Source organism: Sus scrofa, chromosome 17, assembly GCF_054392235.1.
Source record: "Sus scrofa isolate SSC_HxYL_T2T_F1_AM1 chromosome 17, Sscrofa_HxYL_maternal_Yorkshire_Landrace_v2.0, whole genome shotgun sequence".
NCBI lineage: Eukaryota > Metazoa > Chordata > Mammalia > Artiodactyla > Suidae > Sus > Sus scrofa.
Window position 1 is genome coordinate 22158531 of NC_139399.1, and position 22392 is coordinate 22180922.

Genomic DNA, 22392 nt, shown 5'->3' on the forward strand with positions numbered 1-22392 from the left:
ATTTATACGTATATACAGTTCTCCAGCAACTTCATAAAAACATCAAAATATATTAAATATAAAACATAGGCTTCTGTTCATAGTGAATCCTTAATAACATTGATTTGTATTGCTCTACAACTATTTGTTTGTAAATACTACTATTAGAATTCCTCTTGGGGCTCAGTGGGTTAAGAACCCACCATAGTAGCCATGAGGAGGTGGGTTCTTTGATCCTTGACCCTGCTCAGTGGGTTAAGGATCCCATGTTGCTGCAAGCTGTAGTGTAGGTCACAGATGCAGCTTGCAGCTGGCATGGTTGTGGCTGTGGCATATGCCTACAGATGTAGCTCTGATGTGACCCCTAGCCTGGGAACTTCCAAATGCTATAGGTGTGGCCCTAAAAAGAAAAAAAGAAATGATTGTTTTAAAAAATTAATAAATTTGACAAAGTACAACATCCACTCATGATCAAAACTCCTACCAAAGTGGGTATAGAAGGAACATACCTTCACATGATCAAAGCTATTTATGACAAACCCATAGCAAATATATTACTCAATGGAGAAAAGCTGAAAGCCCTCCCGCTGAAATCTGGAACAAGACAAGAATGCCCACTCTCACCACTGTTATTCAACATAGTACTGGAAGTTCTAGCCACAGCAATTAGACACATGAAAGAAATAAAAGCCATCCAAATAGGAAGAGAAGAGCTAAAACTGTCACTGGATGCAGATGACATGATACTCTATATAGAAAACCCTAAGGATGCAACCCAAAAACTACCTGAACTGATCAACACATTCAGCAAAGTAGCAGGATGTGAGACTAACATTCAGAGATTTGTCACATTTCTGTACGCTAACAATGAAATATTAGAAAAGGAATACAAAAATACAACACCTTTTAAAATTGTACCCCCCAAAATCAAATACCTGGGAATACACCTGACCAAGGAGGTGAAAGACTTTTCTGCTGAGAACTATATAAAACATTAATCAAGGCAATTGAAGACATGAAGAAATGGAAAGCTATTCCATGCTCCTGGGTTGGACAAATTAATACTGTAAAAATGGCCTTACTACCCAAAGCAATCTACAGATTCAAGGCAATCCCTATCAAAGTATCCATGACATTTTTCACAGAACTAGAACAAACAATCCAAACATCTATATGCAACCACCAAAGACCCAGAATTGCCAAAGCAATCCTGAGGAACCAAAACCAAGCAGGAGGCATAACTCTTCCAGACTTCAGGCCATATTATAAAGCCACCATCATCAAGACAGTGTGGTACTGGTGCCAGAACAGACAGACAGACCAATGGAACAGAACAGAGAATGCAGAAATAAACCCAGGCACCAGTGGTCAACAAATCTTTGACAAAGGAGGCAAGAGCATAAAATGGGAAAAAGAAAGTCTGTTCAGCAAGTATTGCTTGGAAACCTGGACAGCAGCATGTAAATCAGTGAAATGAGAAAACACCCTCACACCATGCAGGAAAATAAATTCCAAATGGCTGAAAGACCTAAATATAAGACAAGACACCATCAAACTCCTGGAAGAGAACATAGGCAAAACATCCTCTGACATCAACCTTACAATACTTTCTCAGGTCAGTCTCCCAAACAACAGAAATAAAAGCAAAAGTAAACCAATGGGACCTAACCAAACTGAAAAGCTTTTGCACAGCATAGGAAACCAAAAAGACAACTTAGAGAATGGGAGAAAATAGTGTCAAATGATGCAACTGACAAAGGCTTAATCTCTAAAATAAAGAAATAACTTATACAACCAAATGGCAAAAAAGTCAACAACCCAATAGAAAAATGGGCAAAAGACCTGCATAGACATTTCTACAAAGAAAATGTACCAGTGGGCAACAAGCACATGAAAAAATGCTCAACATCCCTGATTAGTAGAGAAATGCAAATCAAAACTACCACGAGATACCACCTCACACCAGTCAGAATGGCCATCATTACTAAGTCCACAAATAACAAATGCCGGAGGGGGTGTGGAGAAAAGGGAAACCTCCTGCACTGTGGGTAGGAATGGAAGCTGGTACAACCACTATGGAGAACAGTATGGAGGTACCTTAGAAAACTATACATTGAACTACCATACGACCCAGCAGTCCCACTCTTGGGCATCTATCCGGACAAAACTTTCCTTAAAAAAAAAAAAAAAAACCAACAAAAACACATGCACCTGCACGTTCACTGCAGCACCATTCACAATAGCCAAGACATGGAAACAACCCAAATGCCCATCGACAGATGACTGGATCAGGAAGATGTGGTATGTATACACAATGGAATACTACTCATCCATAAAAAAGAACAAAATAATACCATTTGCAGCAACATGGACGGGACTAGAGACTCTCATCCTGAGTGAAGTAAGTCAGAATGAGAAAGACAAATACCATATGATATCACTTATAACTGGGATCTAGTGTACAGCACAAATGAACCTTTCCACAGAAAAGAAAATCATGGACTTGGAGAAGAGACTTGTGGTTGCCGAGGGGGAGGGAGTGGGGTGGTTTGGGAGCTTGGGGTTAACAGATGCCAACAATTGCCTTTGGAATGGATTAGCAATGAGATCCTGCTGTGTAGCACTGGGAACTATGTCTAGTCACTTATGATAGAGAAGGATAATGTGGGAAAAGAGAATGTGTACATGTTTGTGTAACTGGGTCACCATGCTCTACAGCAGAAAAAAAAACTGTATTGGGGACATAACAATTAAAACAATAAATAAATAAAAATAAAATAAAAAATAAGAAATAAATTCTACTGTAATAAAGACTTCAATTTTATCACTGTAAAATAAGTCATTCATGTAGTTGAACATGATCATCTATCACTCGCTGGATGCTGTAAATTGTTACGAGAGAGAGAGTGAGAAATAGATATAGAACTGTTCCTAACACATCAACTTTCCACCTGGAGAAGGAACGGGTAACAAGAATTCTAAGGAGAACGAATGGTTGAAAATGATGTATTTAGTGCAACATGAGATGGAGCTGAAAAGAACATCAAGAATTTTAATTCCAAATTCTAAAATTACAATTGGGATACTGAGAAAGATAGTGTAACCGTTTTTTCATTTATCACATATTTCTTATTTATGTCCTTGTTATTTATGACATACTTCTGCAACATAACTCAACCGAACATAGGCACTGTAAACATTAAAATGGAGTATAAATTTGAAGTCACATTTTCAGAAATGAAATGGATTTAATTACGATATATTATGCATATTACATTACCTGTAACAAAATTCCATCTGTCTATGGACTCATTCACATTCAAAAAATATTAAAATGCTTCTTACTTTCAAGACCTTTTTTTTTTTTTGCTTTTTAGGGCCACACCGGGCCACACCTGTGCGGCATATAGAGCTGCCCAGGGCAGGGGTTGAAATGGAGCTACAGCTGCTGGCCTACACCACAGCCACAGCAACGCCAGATCCGAGCTACTTCTATGACCCACAGCACAGCTCACAGCAACACCAGATCCTTAACCCACTGAGCAAGGCCAGGGATCAAACCTGCAACCTCTTGGTTCCTAGTCGGATTCATTTCCACTGTGCCACAACGGGAACTCCAAGACCTTATTCTAGGTGTTCCAGGAGGTGGACAATGATGTTTCCAATCTCTAGCAGTTTATACTGAGGCAGGGGCTTGAAAATAAATATTGACATCACTATAATACAAAATATCTGAAATCTGAAATTTTAGAATGTGACACAAGGACTCTCAGTAGATATCTGTAAAAGCTACAGTCCAAAAAATTCTGACGTTGTAAGGTGTACCACATGGTTATTAAGACACTGCTTCAAGACCTGGTTGTTATTTTAGAGAAAACATGTATTCTTCAATTAGAAAAAGAATTTTGAATATATTCTTAAAGGAAAGATTTGGAAAATAAAATGGAATCCCTTTATAATAAATACAGATTTTGAGAAATAGAATTTTAATTTCTAAATTTCCACCGTTTCAACTATGCTTTTAGTCTTAAAAAAAAATTACGATTTTGGCCACATTCAGGACCTGTGGAAGGAAGTTCAGCAAGCCGAAGTTCCTGGGCCAGGTTGTGAACTTGCACCACAGCAGTGACCTTAACTGCATGGCCCCCAGGGAATTCCATTCTTTCAGTCTTAATGCGGAACCAAAGATAGAAGTGGAGAAAAACACAGACAAACAAGCAATCGCCTAACAACCCTTTGGATACTAACATAAAAAGTGTCCAAGGGGAAAAACAAAACAAAACAAAAAAACCTGGATGATACATGCTGTATAGTTTTGAAACTAAAAGGCTCCAGGAAGATTCCATATTTATTACAGTAAGTAACTGTATCCACTAAAGATTTCATTTAGGCATGACTATGGTAAAACTCATGTCAGTGTGGTTTAAAAGTCATAGTAACAATCCTTATCCTTGAGGAAATCTCGTATTTCCTCCACTGTGGGAAAGCTTTTCCCCAAACAGCTGTCCTGTCACTATATATTTTCTAGTTATTCTTTTTTTTACCCCTACCTACCAAAGGAAAAAAAAAACCAAAAACAAAATAAAAACAAACAAGCACACAAAAACCCTCAACTGGTCATACTTATAAAATGGTTTGCTCTGACCAACTTGCCATTACAAACATAAAGTAATGATAGGTAGAACACTGTTAAATTTTACAGAGTAAATACCACACAAAATCAAATTCAGCAGGGAAACTAATTTACAAGAGCACCGTACCTCGGTATCCGAATCAAGGACTTTCTCTGATATAAGCCATGAATCATCAGCACCAGGTCTGTTGGAAAACCTTTAGAGCAAATGTGTACAAGAAAGTGAGTGAGTTCATTTCTTTTTTTTCCCCTTATTTTTTATATTTAATTGAAGTATAGGTGATTTACAAACTTGTGGTAATGTCTACTGTACAGCAAAGTGATTCAGTTACACATATACACATATCCATTCTTTTTCAGATTCTTTTCCTATACAGGTTCTCACAGAATACTGGGTAGAGTTGAGTTCATTTCTTTAAACAATAACAACAAAAATAATAAGATTGGCCATCTATGGATTAAATGATATTCCCAACATAATTAAAATGTGGCTTCTGTTTTAAAACATCTTTCAGTTACCAATTTCTGATTCCACCTCTCCCAACCTGTGAAACATCTAGTAACCACCTGTTCTTAGTTTCCATAGCAGAGAGTGCAAGCCAATATACTAGCAGAATCTGGGAATGATTTGTTTTCACCAAATGTCCTAACACTGAGGTGAAAATCCAATTCATGAGTGACATAAATTTTGTTTACTTGAATTAGCATGAACTTGACCTAAAACAAGGTGGAGAAATGCAATGTTCCTTTTCTATTGCCTGCCCCTGGTTCAAAGACTAATCTGTGTCTGTCAAAAAAGGCAATCTTTGTCTTTCGGCAGGAAAAAAATTTATCAAGAAGGCCCCATGCCTTCCCTTTACTCTAAAACAGGGAGTTTCCTGAAATGTGTGCAAGTCAAAGAAAGGAGCTCCCCCTTTCACCCAAGGGGTTAGGGACCCAGCATTGCTACAGCTGTTGCATAGGGAGCAGCTGTGGCTTGGATTCAAACCCTGGCTCTGGAACTTCCATATGCGGAGGGTGTAGCTGAAAATGAAAAGTCACAGAACAAATGCATAGGCTTAATTATATGCTAACCTATTCCCAGAGAGATGAATCGTTAAAAACTATAAAGTCTAATTATTTTTCCCATACAGGCCCTGGCGGTGGTTCAGGTCCACATAAACTAGCTAGCTCTTCAAAACCCTCCCAGGCACTCAGAGACCCAAGGAGAGAGAGGACTATAAAAAATGGAGTCCGGATAGCTATGCTTCTATTTCTTGTGTATCGCTCTACATCTTCCTTCCTACAGGCTCCTCTCCCAGGTCACTCTTCTGCAGGGCTCAAGGTCCGTCTCCAGCCTTTAAGGTTTCAGCCTATGAAGGCAAGGATTTCTAAAACAAGGATGGGCTCAAATGACCATGAGTAGGAGCCTCTAGTTCCCGGTTTCTGGCAAACAGGCTAACCGGAGCCTCAGTCATCCACTCCCAACACAGGCATGGTGCCAGCGAGCCAACTGAGGCCTATGACTGATTCCTAAGAGGAAAAGCGACTCTAGCCTGAAGAGAAAACCAGGTTTGGAAGTCAGTCAGTAGAGAAATCAATTAGAAATATGCTCTCTACAGATGTTGAATTTAATTAACCTAACACAGTCTATATACATAGACACGCTCCTCCTATTAAAAAAATTCATCTTAAGGTGAGTCGATATCATGATAACTAAGAAAACTTGCCTAATGAGGCCTTGCCTGTGTAAAATCCTATGGTTCTGTGGCCACAGATACCTAGATTCTGCCCTAACACTTTAATGGGAAAAACAAGGTACTAGGTCCCACTGTGACTATCAAATACACCAGGACAAAGACTGAGACTAACAAGGTTTCTTAGGAAAATTCTAAATCAGAGTTCACACGTCACTAGGTCTGACTTTCAGAGTTGATCCGATGAGGGTCTTGACCCTAGTGCTGCGTGGATTTCTCAGTCTCTACCGAGGGTTGAGAAAGTGGGTCTGGGAGTCAGGCAGGCTGATGGTCAAATCACAGGTCAGCTACTTCTAAACTATAGAATCAGAGGATAATCATTCAACCTCCCTAAACCCCAGTCACCTAATTAATGAAGCGTAGACTATACTAGAACAGTCACTTTGCAAAGCAGTTGTGATGAGTCTATGAGGTAACAAAAGATGTTAGCTTCTTTTCTCTGTGTTCCCTTAGTTAACCTTTTAGTTTAAAAAAATCCATAAAATCCTACCTGCTTAAAGAGTCTTCTTCAGAACTCTCACACACTATTAAAAAAAAAAAAAAAGTAAAAGACATTTTAAAACTGATGCTTTGTTAAAACGTGTTCCTTTGGGACCACACCTGGAAACTACACTGGGGTGACTGTCGATCATATTCCTGATAGGCAATGAATGCAAAAGAACCCTTTCCCCTCCTTGATATTTACCAAATGCAAAACAAAAGAGTGGTATTTACCAAAATTCGATACCTAAAAGTGAAGTGCCATTTACAATGGCCATAATCCTAACCAAACTCCATGAGACTGACAGAAAAAGATACCATTAGTAGAATCAGTGCCATAAACTGACAATAGCAACTTAAATAGAAGCACACTTTTGGACTTCCATCACTTGGACAAGTTGGAAGCGCATACACGTATTTTGCTGTGACGTAACACAACTTCTCCAGCTCTTCAGTTCAGGATGAAAACATCCTCTCACACGGAAGCTTGGTCTACAGGCACTGTATCCGAGAGCACGGCAAAACCCAGGAAACAAACTCTTTCTGCCCCTCTTCTAATTGCAAGATAAGCAGCCAAGACTTTGTGATTTCAGTTTTATGAAATATAATCTCTTGAAAGGGGCATGGAGGAGATAAAATAGGGAAAGGGGGTCAACTGGATGGTGAGGGGTGGAAACTAGACTTTTGGTGATGACTTTTTGGTTTATCGTTAAAATATACACAGGGATTTAGCAAATGGGAATTAAAACTGGGTCATCCCTATACTTCAAAGACAATCTTTATTCTATTTTTAAAACAGAAATCATTAAGCTTTATATTAGGCTTCATATTATTATATTACTGGAAGGAATCGCTGAGTTCCCAATTTTAGACATGGTAACTTTTGCAGTGAAACTAATCAACACTCATCTACTAACACACATTTACTAAATGTAATCCATTTGTTGTAAAAATCAAAGAGCCATTCTTATAACAAGACCAATTCGATATAATGTGATTATAGAGGAAATACAACATACTAATTTAGAACTGTTTTTTTCTCTTGCAGGAGTTTCCACTGTGGTGCAGCGGGTTAAGAATCCGACTGCTGCAGCTCGGGTCACTGTGGAGGTGCAGGTTCAATTCTCAGCCTGGCACAGTGGGTTAGAGGATCTGGCATTACTGCAGGTGTGCTTTGGATTCAATTCCTGGCCTGGGAACTTCCATATGCAACAGGTGCAGCCATAAATTATACTTTTTTTTCCATCGGAGTTCCAATTGTGACATCCAATTAAGGACCTGATGTTGTCTCTGTTACGATGTGGCCTTGATCCCAGGCCTTGCTCAGTGGATTGCCATTCCAGTGTTGCCACAAGGCGGGGCTAGTTGGCAGATGCTTGTCAACTATGGTAATGTCATGGCTGAGGCTTACGCCAAAGCTGCAGCTCTAATTCAACCCCTAGCTCAGGAACTTCCATATGCTGCAGGTATGGCCATAAAAATGAAAAAAAAAAAATCGTTTCTCTTATTTACACAAAGATATAATATGGGTTTTTAGGAGCCAGTTAAATGAATGAATTTCTTTTCAGACAATACTGTTCTTTTTTTTTTTTTTTTTTGTCTTTTTGCCTTTTCTTGAGCTGCTCCCGTGGCATATGGAGGTTCCCAGGCTAGGGGTCTAATCAGAGCTGTAGCTGCCGGCCTTCACCAGAGCCACAGCAACGCGGGATCCGAGCTGCGTCTGCGACCTACACCACAGCTCATGGCAACACCGGATCCTTAACCCATTGAGCAAGGCCAGGGATCGAAACCACAACTTCATGGTTCCTAGTTGGATTCGTTAACCACTGTGCCACAACGGGAACTCCTTTTTTTTTTTTTTTTTTTTGTCTAGACAATACTGTCTTTGACGTTCAATTACCTGCAATTGATTACTTAAGAATTCTGAACGCTAGATTATTTAGAAATTAATTTTAAAAATAATAATACACATGCAATTTACACAATGTATGTTGCACTGTTCTTTCATTATCAAAACTTCCTTACTCTTACTTTATCTATGGTAGGATCACTACGAGTAATTTATTATCAGAAGTATTACCTGGGTTGCCATTTAGAGAAGGACCTTTATGTTGCTTTTCTTCTTTATATTCAGAAATCAGGTGGCAATTGCTATGTATAAAAATAAGTAAATAATATTACTATTTTAATACTAAATGAAAAACAATTATCAAATATATTAAATTCTTAAGAGTAGTTCAGACAATATCAGAACTCATGTCAAAACGTTAGCTGCCCCATATACTTCAAATTTGTAACTTCTACACAAATTTTATTTAGCATATAATTAAAGGATCAAAAAAAAAAAAAAAAAGGAAAGTGCAGTGGTCATGATTGGAGGGCAGTAAAGATCAGTACATTAACTAGGGGGAGCCTGACATGGAAAGTATCTTGAACTCAGAAATCCTAGTCCTATAACCAACAGTTATTTGTCCCTGGGAAAGTTGCTTCTCTTCAACTCAAAGTCTTCCTCTATAAAAGTGGGGTCTTACTGCCTTAGTTCATAAGGGTATTAGTAGGATTTGATTAAGATAATATTCCCCCCCTGGAGTGCCCTTCATGGCAGCAGAAAAGAATCTAAGTAGTAGCCATGAGGATGCAGTGGGTTAAGTATCTAGTGTTGCCATGAGTTGTGGTATAGGTCACAGACACGGCTGAGATCCTGCATTACTGTGGCTATGATGTAGGCTGGTGGATACAGCTCTGATTTGACACCTAGCCTGGGAACCTCCATATACTGCAGGTACGGCCCTAAAAGACAAAAAAAAAAAAATACTCTTCCCCCAAAACACTCAGAGAAAGATGAAAAAAATGGAGTACTTTCATCTTGAACTTTATCGTTAGCGGTATTTTGGAATCCCAAATAAAACCCGATGTGTGTTTCTTCATAGTTTTAACATCTTGACATTTGTCGTTTTCAGAAAATGCTACTAATTATGGTGATTAGCTGTTCTCTCTTTGTGGACTGCAATTTAGGGAATCTCAGCTTTTAGATAATGTGTAAGTAAATTTATCCATAAATATATGTCCTCCTTCAATTAGATAACATCATGGTCTGCCATTCTCGCAGCTGATCACACCAAGAGCAGCAAACTAAGAGAAGTCAGGACATGGCTTGGACCACTACTACCTCCTCTCTACCAACTCAAACTCTGGACCAGGAGATCTGTATTAGAATGATGCTTAATCTCCGGGTTCATCTCCAATTCATGTGGAAGACGTAGCACTACTTTTAGGCTGGAAACTGATGAGTCATGGACAGGGCTAACCTCTGGTAATGCCCACTAACTGATCTGCGATTCAGGGATTTCTGGCGAATGACTTCTTCACAAGAATGAGGCAGAATCTGAAAACAGTTTGAAGGTTGAGGCAGATGCAAATCATTTGGAAGATTTTCATCATTGTGGAAAACAGACCACGTGAGGGGCCAACCTCAACTATGGACTCTCAGGCCATTTGGCACCTACTCGTCTGGGAAGGACGATATGGGACTTTCCACAATCTAAGACGGGTGCTCCACAGGATATAAAGCAGCCATGAGGTTCAGGTCTAGTACCAACGGAGAAGAAAAGTCTGATCTCTTCCTGCAGCATCACAGGAACCTCTCTGACCGCCCCAAATGGTCCCTAATAACATCTGCTAGGAGGAAAGACAAACAAAGGCCTCAAAGGTAACTCCTCCTGAAGATCTGGGCCAGGATGTGGGCTCCACATAAGGCATGGGGTGTGGGGGGCAGGGTGTGCCTGGCTAAAGCTAGGAGGCCCGGCTGCTAGACTGGGTGCTGGTGCTGTGGAACAGTGGTTGAGCAACAAGTACATATGGGAGAACTAAAAAAGCTGTCACTTTGCAGTCTAAGTGTGGGTCACCAGGAAGACGGAGGTATTTGGATCAGCAAGGGCATCCTGGGAGCAAAGGTCAATCATGACCCGGCTGCAGGACAGGTTTCTTTCTTTCTTTTCTCCTTTAAAATGATTTTATTCAAGGTCTGTACAGAGCAACATCCAGACTCCAGAGATCTAGCTGCCAAGGATACTCAGTAAAGGCCAGTTGCAGAAGCAATACTGCAGCAATAGAATCAATGGGAAAACCGGAATGGTCAGAACACCCCTTTTTACACTCCAATGACTGTAAAAGAGGACTGTCTCTTGGCTCTTAGGGAATCCCTTAGGTTCCTGGGAACATCAAGAGGGAGAGTACAGAAGGAAGCCCCAAGGGAAAAAACAGGACTTTCTGCTAAACTAAACACACAACCCAAATAGCTAGTTAGAAAAATCAGAGGTGTGACACTATTTGTGCTCCAGGCATAGGAGTTACACTTGGAATGAGATGGACAGTGCATTCCCTGAGGAGAAAGGTCTTCAAAGTGATGGGATCAAGAGTCCTGTTCCCAGGCTGTATCGAACTAGTCTGCCCTTTGTCCCGGTTTCCAGCTGATGCTGTGGAATATCTCTCCGGCATTCCCAAACCTGCATCCAACTCTCCCTGTACTCTCACCTGTCATGTAACAAGGAACTGCTCAACTATTTTTAACCTCAGTTGAGGGGTAACTGGCATCTTAATGTAAATACTTACACAGGAAGAGCATAGTCTCCTGCAGTCCATCCATAGATGTCTTGAGCAAAGACATCAATCCCTTGCTCAAGAAGAAGCTTCACTGTAGCTGCTGATTCATACATTAGAGCAAGCATGAGAGCTGTTCTAAAATAACAGAGAGATTTAGGAACTTCAGTTAACTTACTTCAACAGCTTATTTTATATGTTTTACCAAGTTAAAATCTTGCCTATTGTGCAGAATTGACCATTTACGTGCTCCAAGGTTCATCCTTATAAATTCCCTCCAAGGCTAGAAGGAAGGGACAAAAACAGAAGCCTCCTGCCACACTTGGAGAGCATGTAATAGAAGTTGCTAGATGAAAATCCTTGATTGGAGTTCTCATTGTGGCTCAGTGGGTTAAGACCCCAACACTGTCTTGGTGAGGATGCGGGTTTAATCCCTGGCTTCACTCAGTGAGTTCGGGCTACAGTGCTGCTGCAAGCTAGGGCATAGCTTGCAAGTGAGGCTTGGATCCAGTGCTGCTGTGGCTGAAGTATAGGCCTCAGTTGCAGTTCTAATTCGACCCCTGACCTGGAAATTTCCATATGCCACAGGTGCAGCAACACAAAGAAAAATTAAATTAAATTAAAAATTAAATTTTTGATGAACAGGAAATTATGTTGAGGCACTTTATCTAAAGTAAGTACTTAAAGGATGAATTCGCCATTTCTTCCTTAGTCTGATATATTGTTCTTCAAAGTCAGCTAGAGGTCAGTTTAAGGAATAGCTATTTGCAGGCTTAAAACAATACTTACTAATAATAATGCCAATAAAAACAGTCATGGTTACCGCTGATGAAACAAATAAATGTGTGTTAGGCACTAAATTAAATAGAATCTTTCTTACGTACAATAGCCCTGGGAGGATATATTAATATCCTCCCTTTTCATATCAGGAAACATGTTCATTGATAGTAAGTACTGTTCCCAAGGTCATACACCTAACAAGTAGGAAGGCTAGCAAGTAAACCCAGTCTCAATCCAAAGCCCATCTCTTTCCTCTTTATCACCCACCTACAACTTGCCTTCATTAAGGGAAGTGTTTATTCAATCCAAGCTAACTTTCTTCCTTCTAACTGTATCAAGTAGAAAGAAAAACACCAAAATATACTAGAAATGGAAAAAATAAAAATCGAGGAGTCCATAATATCTGGTAGCACTGATTAATAATCACGTAGAGTAATCTAATACCAGCAGTATTCTGCATTGATAGATGCAAAACTATTGCCTTTGGAATGGATAAGCAAAGAGATTCTGCTGTATAGCACTGGGAAATGTGTCTAGTCACTTATGCTGGAGCACGATAATGTGAGAAAAAAGAATGTATATATATATATATATATATATATATATATGTATGTATGTGTGGCTGAGTCACCTTGCTGTACAGTAGAAAACTGACAGAACACTGAACCAGCTATGATGGAAATAAAATAAAAGTCATTAAAATTGGAAAAAAAAATCAGTATTCTTCAAAGAAAGCAATGTAAAGCAAAGAGTCACTCAAATGACAAACTCAGGAGTTCCCTTGTGCCTCGGCAGGTTAAGAATCTGGCATTGTCACTGCACTGGCTTTGGCTATAGTTGTGGCGCAGGTTTGATGCCTAGCCAGGGAACTCCGCATGCCAATGGTGTGGCAAAAAAATAAATAAAAATAAAAAAGACAAAACCAACTCCTTTATGTTTAACATGCATCTGATAAGGAAAAACATATTCAAAGCAGAGGTTAAAATAAGTTGATAAAAGAATTCAGAAATGAATACTATGTAAACTAAAAATTAGAGTCCATACTTTATAAAACTAATACAACCAGTATGAAATTCCTTAGCTGATATATGGTCATATGACCAAAAGAAAAATCAGGCTGCAGGTGGCATTCGTCACTATTATAAATGAATACAAAATCCTGCTCTATACTGATGTTCATGATACCTCTCAGAATAACTGCTTTTCTACCTAACTGATGATGTCTTGAGTATAACTTAATCCACTTCCTATTAATTTCTTCTTTTCTGTTACCATTCTAAAACAGCACCAAGATTTTTGTTTTTTGTTTGTTTGATTTTAAAGATGAGACTACAGTACCTTTTCTTCTTATCAGTCACATGGACATTTGCTCCATTCTTTATTAGAAATTCCACCATTTGCTGTTGGTTTTCAGTGACAGCAAGTAAGAGTGGTGTAAGGCCATCCTGTAAAACAGCAAGAACAGTTTATATTGTGCAACATTACATTTTTCTAAACTGAATTTAAACATGTAGAAAAGATTCCCCTGACATGGTTTCCATAGTAACAGGGCCTGAGGGACAGTATTCAGTATACATATTATCAATAAAACGCTGGAAATAAAAAACAACAACTTGTATTTAACAAAGGAAGTTAGGTGAGCCATACCTTGTTTTTTGCCTCAATGTTGGCATTGTGTGAAAGCAGCTTTGCTGCCATGGAGGAATTCTGATCAAGGGCAGCATAGTGGAGGGCAGTGTTGCCATTGACATCCACGACATCTGGGTCAGCCCCGTGTTCCAGAAGAATATTTGCACATTCTTCTTCCCGGCACTGGGTGGCCTGTCAGTATTATGCCAAGAAATAGATTGTAAATTCAAAGGAACCATGCCACAAGTTTCACCAATTCCTTAGATTTCAATGAGATAGACTCATTTTGACTCTAAGTCATGAAATCACATCCATCTCCCGGGGACATGGTTGGCCACTCCATACCTTCATCAGTGCTGTCCTGTTCTCACTGTCACAGAGGTTCAGCTGGCATTTCCTCTCTACTAAGAGAGATACCACTGCTGGATGGCCTTTGGCACAGGCCAAATGGAGAGCAGTCCTACGAAAGGAAAGTGAGAGGACTTCTTAGGAAACTGTAGTGTACTCTTTCAAAACATACAGTGATTTACATTACTGTGAACATTTGCTAACATGCTGTTCCTATCCCTTGAAGACGTAGACTTCGTTTTCTTCTGGAGCAAGAACACTTCTTATCTCTTAATACTCAGCACTTTAACGAAAGAACAACCTCTTTGAAGATAAAGAACATGACCTTGAGATTCAGCTCAACTTGGGTTCGAATTCTACTTGAACTCTGTAACTTCTTAGCTGTCATGCAGCCTTTCTGCGCCTCCATTTCCTCATCAACAGAATGTGGCTAAGGCAGCAGTTATTGCACAGGACACCACAGGGACGCTTAAACGAGAAGCTATGCAAAGCGTTTAGAGCAGATTCTTGCACAGATACCAGCTTGGTCATTGTTAAATATAATAGTAATGTAATTATTACTATGACTGTTATTTTGCAAACACAGTATTTCAGAGCAGTAAAACAGCGTGCCTTCTTTGCAGATATGTTTTCAGGATTAGAAATAACACTGTACTTCAATGATTCTAATATGCTCACTTTCTCACATTTTAACTTCTCTGACATTGGAATGTAATGGATCATTCACCATGTCTTAGAACTGTAATTGGCAGCATTAGTTTTTACTGTTTCTCCAGCATTATTTGTTATCATTTCTCATTTTTCCTACTGGGCTAATTATCCTAATGTCTTTTTTTCAGGTTTGGATTTTTTAAAATTGAAGTATGGTTAATATATAATATTATATATGTTACAGGTATATTATGATGCACTATAGTGATTCATAGATTGTAACTGTTATACTCCTTTTATAGTAATTATAAAATATTGGCTATATTTCTTGTGTTGTACAACACATCCCTGTAGCTTGTTTTAAACCTAATAGTTTGTACCTCTTAATACCACCTCCCTTTCCATCTCCCCACTGGTAACCCATAATGTGTTCTCAGTATCTGTGGGTTGGCAGCAGCATTTTTAAAAATTTTTTTTTTTTGGCTGCACTGGCAGCAGGTGGAAGTTCCCAGGCCAGGGATCAAATCCACACCATAGCAACGACCCAAGCCACTTCACTTCAATAATTATGTCAGATCCTTAACCTGCTGTATGTACCACAAGAGAACTCCTAAAATTCTTTATTGGTACATAAAATTGTAGGGCATCATACAAACCATGGTGCCGTGTGGATTAAGTGAAATATTGGTCTATACAATGGGTCTACTGCACTTGTAGTCACATGGTAGGCACTGAAATACATTTTAGTTCTCAAAAGCATTACAGGAAATATTGTAAATCAACTATAATTCATTATTTTCTAAATAACAAAAAAAAAAAAAAACCATAATGGGGAAAAGGAACTAAAATGACAAAACAAAACAAGAATTTTTTGGAAAGTACTTCTTTTTGGTTGTTTTCAGGCCTCACATGGTGGTGGCATGTGGAAGTTCCTAGGCAAGGGATCCAACCCGTCGAGTTGGAGCTACAGTTGCCAGCCTATGTCACAGCCACAACCACAGGGATCCGAGCTGCGTGTGACCTACACCACAGCACATGGCAGCACCGGATCCTTAACCCACCGGGTGAGGCCAGGGGTTGAACCCACATCCTCATGGATAGTATTCAGGTTCTTCACCCACTGAGCTACAATGGGAACACCTGAAAAAGTACTTCTCATTCTAATATTCAGGAACTGTAAGCCCAAGAAAATTCAGACGAATAGGGATGGCTTATTGGATTCAACATTTCTACTTATAAATATGAAATCAGACATTTACAATGATCAAATATTAGTATTTAATACTATTGTAGGTGTTCAAAAGGACAGGTAGGTTATCTTGTACAATGTCCTACATTTAGAAAAGCTTTTGTTTGAAAGAAGGGAGGAAGACCTTCTACTATGACTAAATCAATACTTTGACTTTATTTTCTTTCTGGTTTTGTTTTGGCTTGGTTTGTTTTCTGTTTTCTGGGGTTTGGTTTTGTTTTTTTATTTTTTATTTTTTTTTTGCCTTTTATCACGTTTTAGGGCCACACAAGTGGCACATGGAAGTTCCTAAGCTAGAGGTCAAATCGGAGCTGCAGCTGCTGGCCTGCACTACAACCACAGCAACAGCAGGATCCAATGCGCGTCTGCAACCTACACCAAAACTCACAGCAACGCCGGATATTTATCTCGCTGAGCAAGGTCAGGGATCAAACCCATATCCTATGGATACTAGTCGGGTTCGTTACTGCTGAGCCACAATGGGAACTCAAGACGTCAATTCTAAATTTCTCATCCTCCCACCCATGGTTACCTGTTCTTCCTGTCTCTATCATCCAAGCCATTTTTCTTGAGCAACAGAATATGCTGGACTCCAGCTACGTTGCCCAAGCTGGCAGCTTTGTGGATCTTCTTGAGACTCTTGTTCCGGATGTGGTACCCGGGCTGGTAGCTGACCCTATTAATGCGCTCCCCCCATGGGAGGGTGGAGGGGGATGTGGGTGACACATCCTTCCTAAACCTGAGGCCAAAAATCCTCTTCATTTGAAAGAAAATGGGCTTCAGACACAGCTCACCACGCCTCACCCCTTCCCAGCTCAGTTTTATACCAAACACTGAGTCCAACACAAGTGATTCAAATCACCGCAGTCTCGCCTCAGCATTCAACTAACTGGCAAGGCAGGCAGTTTAGAATCTTTCAGCTCAGAGTAAATGTATCCAAGCAACACTTCTCAACACAGTGTGCATGCGCACCAGGAGGGGGAGGGGCGGCTGGTGACTAGAGGCACAAGATGCTAGGAGTCTGCATGGCATGGGATTGGTCACCTCAGGAGGGGTGTTTGGGAAGCAGAGGCCTGCAAGGAAATTAGCACTGGGCCCAGTGGCCCGGCCCTAGTCCTGTGCCCCTCTGACCCATTTGCTCTGCTTTCCAGGCTAAAGCCTCTGCCAGACATGGCACCCTTAAAACCACCCCTGTCAATTGCCTTGATTACTCTGTATAAATGTTTGCATTTTCTTTGTGGTTCCTTTGCATTTCCTATGTCAATTTTACCTTGGCAGAGGTTAATTAGGAAATTTAGTGATCTAATAAACTTTTCTACCTCTTTTCTTTCTCTGCCTATTTTTTAATGATAGTCTTAGGAAAGCCTTACTAAAAGATTTGAAAAGCCAAAGCCAGAATGTGCTAATTTTCCTGCAGCTCCAAGACTTCATGATTTTGCATAATGTCCACAGGAAAAATCAGGCGCCTAGACCTGTGGTGGCTGAGGGATTCGCAGCAGGTCCCGCCTCAGGCAAAGAGAGCTCCCTGCATCCCCTACCCACCCACACTCAAACCCCACTCCCCACTGCTCAGGTGGCTTCGTGCCCCTGCTGACGGCAGGGCAGGCATCTTCCTGGAGAGTGGGGGCCTGCTGGATGCTGGGGATGGTGCAGGGCGAAAGAATCAACATGGGCCGGGAAGCCTGGGAGAGCTCCGCTGGGCAAGTACATACCCTCCTGACTCTGGGGATGGCTCCGTGCTGCTTGGGCTTCTGAGCAGCTAGGAGAGAGGAGTCAACTTACCCGGAGCGGCCCCAGAGAGCAAAGTCAGCAAGAGGATCATGCCAGAGCCCACCTTCATCTTCCTCGGGGCGCCACTTCCTGGAGCCCACCCGATGCAGGTTTTTAGAGCTGGCTTCCCACCTCCACCCAAATCCTGCTGCTGCCACCCAAGCTGCACCCTCGACCTACACCCTGCTCTGGGAAGAGGGCCAAGTCTGGCCGGTGTCCACCAGCCTCAGAGCTGACTGTGGCTCTGTTCTGCAAGCTGGCAACTGCGGGTGAAGTTGCAAGGCTGTCTGGCCAAGACTCTGCCCTGCCTCCTGGCCTGCTGCATGCACCCCAGGGGCATGGGAAAGCTTCAGGTCTGGGCCCTGGCTGTGATACATCCTAAGGATCAAGGAAGGGGCTGATTCTTCTTCGTGCATCAACATACACTGTTAGGCCTGAGAAGCAAAGAAGAGCACTAGAGACCCCAGGAAAGGAAAGGCAGAAACCACCCCACCACCACCAAGAGCTGTCAGGAATGTCACCCAGTCAGGCCAGGGAGGTCCATATGCCCTACCTGGGTGATTTCTGAACTGGTGAAAACTGAAATCTGGGGGGGAGGGGAAGTATGTGCCCACTCTCACCAGATAAGAAAAAGAAATTAAAAGTATCCAAATTGGAAGGGAAGAGGTAAAATCGTCATTATATGCAGACGACATGGTACTATATATATATTTATAGAGAGAGAGAGAGAGAGATAGTAAAGCCTACAGACTGCACATAAAAACCACTAGAACTGAACAATGAATTCAGCAATGTAGCAGGATGCAACACTAACATAAAGAAATCAACTGCATTTCTTCACATTAACAATAAAAGATCAGAAAGGGAGAGTTTAAAAAAATCCCTTTAAAAATTGCATTAAAAAACATAAAATACTTAGGAATATACCTGACCAAGAAGGTGAAAGAATTATATGCCGAGAACCATAAAACATTAATAAAGGGAATGGACAATGATTCAAAGAATGGAAAGATATTCTGCTTTTGGATTGAAAGAGTTGATAATCTTGAAATGGCCATACTGAGAGTTCCCACCAAGGAGCAGTGGGTAAAAAATCCAACCACAGCCACTAGGGTAATTGCAGAGGCACAGACTGATCCCTGCCTGGCACAGTGGATTGAAGGATCCGGCGCTGCTACTGCTGCAGTGTGGATCGCAGCTGAGGGTTGGAGTCAATCCCTGGTCTGGGAACTTCCATATGCCCTGGATGTGGCATAAAGGGAGAAAAAAAAACCCATAATACCCAAAGCAATCTACAGATTTTGATGTGATCCCTATCAAACTATCCAGGACATTTTCCACAGAACTGGAACAAATAATCCTCAAATTGATGTGGAACCACAAGAGACCCACAACTGCAAAAGCAATCCTGAAGGAAAAGAATACAGGAGGTGGCATAACTCTCTCAGACTTCAGAAAATGTGACAAAGCTACAGTAATTGAAAGAGTGTGACACTGGCACAAAAACACAGACAGGCATCAACAGAATAGAGAGACCAGAAAGAAGCCCATACACCTATGGACAATTAATCTTCAACAAAGGGGCAAGACAGTCTCTTCAGCAAGTGGTGCTGGGAAACCAGGACAGTTGCCTGTAAATCAATGACACTAGAGCAGAGCCTCATGCCATCTCAAAACCGCTTAAACACTTAACTATTAAGACAAATTACCATAATACTCCTAGGACAGAACATAAGTAAAGCATTCTGTGACATAAGCTGAACAAATGGTTTCTTAGGTGAGTCCCCTAAGGCCAACATAAATAAAAATGAAAATAAACACAGGGGACCCAACCAAACTGACAAGCTTCTGCACAGCAAAAGAAACCATAAACAAAAGAAAAAAACAACCTACATCATGGGAAAACATAGTTGCAAAGGATGCAACCGACAAGAGCTCAATCTCCAAAATATGCAACAGTCACAGGGTCATTGGTGAGGGCTGCACCGCACTTTCAGCCGAAACCCTCTCTGGACAGTGGTGCCTGCTTGCACTAGGTCCTTCTGAAAATTTCCGTGATGATGAGAACCTAGGGATTCTAAGCTGAACAAAGGTGGGAGTAAAAAGAACACTCAAAGCTGCTGTTTCAGTGATTCTGGAAAGCTTCTGGAGGAAGTACACAGTGTCACAGTAAATAACACCTGTGGAAGTCTTCCAAGACTTCTATTTGGCTTCTGCCTTGTGCCTCAGAGCCTGTACGAGATTGCTCTGGCCGCCACCTGTCCCTACCCCAACTCCCGCAGACCCACTGGGTCTTTTTTAAAAATGAGAGGTATGGGAGTTCCCAGTGTGGCTCAGGGGTAATGAGCCCCTCAAGTATCCATGAGGATGCAGGTTCAATCCCCGGCCTTGTTCAATGGATCAGGGAACCAGCATTGCTGTGAGCTGTGGTTATAGGCCAGCAGCTGCAACTCCGATTCAACCCCTAGCCTGGGAACTTCCATGTGTTGAGGGTGTGGCACTAAAAAGATCAAAAAAAAAAAAAAAAAAAGAGAGAGAGAGAGACAGAGAGGTCTTTCATGTGTTTCTTGCTCTTTTACTAACCATGAGGATGCAGTTCACCATTCATATTTTTGAGCCCTCCCCTCATAGGAAAGGGCAGAACCTGGGTGCTTGAAAGAGGACTAAGCCATGAAATACTCTTTCTACCCTCGAGGAACACGTTAACAAGTTGGGCAGTACAATGGGTATCATTATTCTTCTTTTCAGGTGGAATATGGCGTGAGGATTAAACAGATGGGGTTGCTTAAGAGCCATTCCGAATGAAAAATGTAGGTGAAAAATGAGAGCAGAAATCACATTAGCATGAGACAAGAAATAAATGGCTGGAATCAGAGTTCCCACTGTGGCAGCGCCAGGACGAAATTTCCATCCCTGGGCCGACACAGTAGGTTAAGGATCCGGTGTTGCTGCAGCTGCAGCATAGGTTGCAAGTGCAGCTCAGATCTGATCCCTGGCCTGGGAACTCCATATGCTGCAGGGAAGTGGGGGGGGGGACAGAATCACAGACTTGAGTTCCTGATTTACACCTCTGCCAATTACTAAAGCTGGCACTTTTAACATTGTGCAAGAGTGTTCTGTCTGACTCCATCTATCTTCTCCACTCCTTAGGAACAAGAAGAGTTTCCCCATTAGTTATCTATTGCTGCATAACAAAGTGCTCTAAAACTCACTGGTTTAGACACATGCATGATCTCACAGTTTCTGTGAGGCAGGGGTCTGGTCACAGCTTGCCTGGGCCCTCTTTGTCAGAGTCTTTCACAAGCTGCAATCAAGATGTCAGCCAAGGTTCAAGTCTCATCTGAAGGCTTCGCTGGGGAAGGAACTGCTTCCAGACTCACAAGGTTGTTGGCAGGATTAAGTCCTTCATGGGCTGGTAAACTAGGGCTTCAGTTCCCAGCCTGCTGTTGGCTGGAAGCCACCTTCAGTTCCTTGCCAGGTGGGCCTCTCCAATATGGCAGTTTGCATCACCAAAGTCTGGAAGCCAGGAAGGCAACAGAGACAGAAGTCACAGTCTTTCCTAACCTAAGGGTAGAAGTGACATCCATCACTTTGGCCATGTGTTACTGGTTAGGAGCAAGGTCCTGACCACACTTAAGAGGAAAAGAGTATTTCAGGCCATGAATATAAGGAAGTGGGGGTAGTTGAGGACCCTATTTTTTTTTCTTTTTAGGGCTACATCCATGGCATATGGAAGTTCTCAGACGAGGGGTTGAATCAGTTGCTGCTTTCGCCTGTGGCACAGCTTGCAGCGGTGCCGGGTCCCTAACCCACTGAACAAGGCCAGGGATTGGTCCCACATCCTCATGGACACCATGTCAGGTTCTTAACCCATGGCACCACAACGAGAACTCTGAGGGGGGTCATCTTATGAGTCTGCCTGCTCTGACCTCCTTACCACCTGGTTACACTAGGTGCTCAATAATGTTTGTTATTTTGCATCTTGATTACTACTAAAATAACAGAACAAGTTGTAAAATTGCATCACAGCAAAAACAAAAAAACAAAAAAACAAAAAAACCCTGTTAGATTTCAAAGGGGTAACCCACACAACAGGAGAGTTGGGGGTCATTCATTCCATTTTCTTCAGTGGACAAATCTGCCTAAGAATCTACTCATGTCCTAATAGCTGGACTGGGAGCTCCCTAAGGCAGAACTGGGTCCTTAAGCTCAACAGTGTCAACACCTGCTGCCCCCTTCTCTGACACGTGAAAGGCACTTGGCCAACACTGAACGGATTGAGGAATGGCTTAGTGAATAACAAAGTCTGTCCCTCTTTGGATGTTTCCACCTGGGTTACACATTTTACAAACTAGTCTGGCACTTTAGGAAGTAATCAGGGAAAGAGGAAGTTTACTATTGAATCTAAGCAAATACTTGATTGAATGAAGGTCAACAAGGTGATTGGTTCTGGTGATTACATTTCTCAATACCTTTCGAAATGCTAATCTGAGAAAGCCTGTAGTGTGGACAAACAGAAATGGTTTCCAGCAATATCT

General features: G+C 41.3%; 1 protein-coding gene across 10 annotated transcripts in view; it reads right to left on the reverse strand.

Moving 5' to 3' along the window:
* LOC100513319 (ankyrin repeat domain-containing protein 26-like) overlaps positions 1-22392 on the reverse strand; it is a 78934-nt gene that overhangs the window by 51962 nt on the left and 4580 nt on the right. For 7 of the 10 annotated variants that reach the window (XM_085004437.1, XM_085004435.1, XM_085004436.1 and 4 more), the window contains exons 1-8: positions 16617-16983; positions 14182-14296; positions 13855-14028; positions 13546-13652; positions 11440-11565; positions 8909-8979; positions 6839-6872; positions 4740-4809 (exon numbers count right to left, since the gene is read on the reverse strand). In XM_085004437.1, the coding sequence (XP_084860563.1) occupies positions 4740-4809; positions 6839-6872; positions 8909-8979; positions 11440-11565; positions 13546-13652; positions 13855-14028; positions 14182-14296; positions 16617-16846 (927 nt within the window). In that variant the 5' untranslated portion in view covers positions 16847-16983. Of the gene's footprint in view, positions 1-4739; positions 4810-6838; positions 6873-8908; positions 8980-11439; positions 11566-13545; positions 13653-13854; positions 14029-14181; positions 14297-16616; positions 16984-17866; positions 18035-21066; positions 21371-22392 lie in introns of those variants that run through there. The other 3 variants (XM_085004438.1, XM_085004439.1, XM_085004440.1) reach the window with 3 other exon arrangements.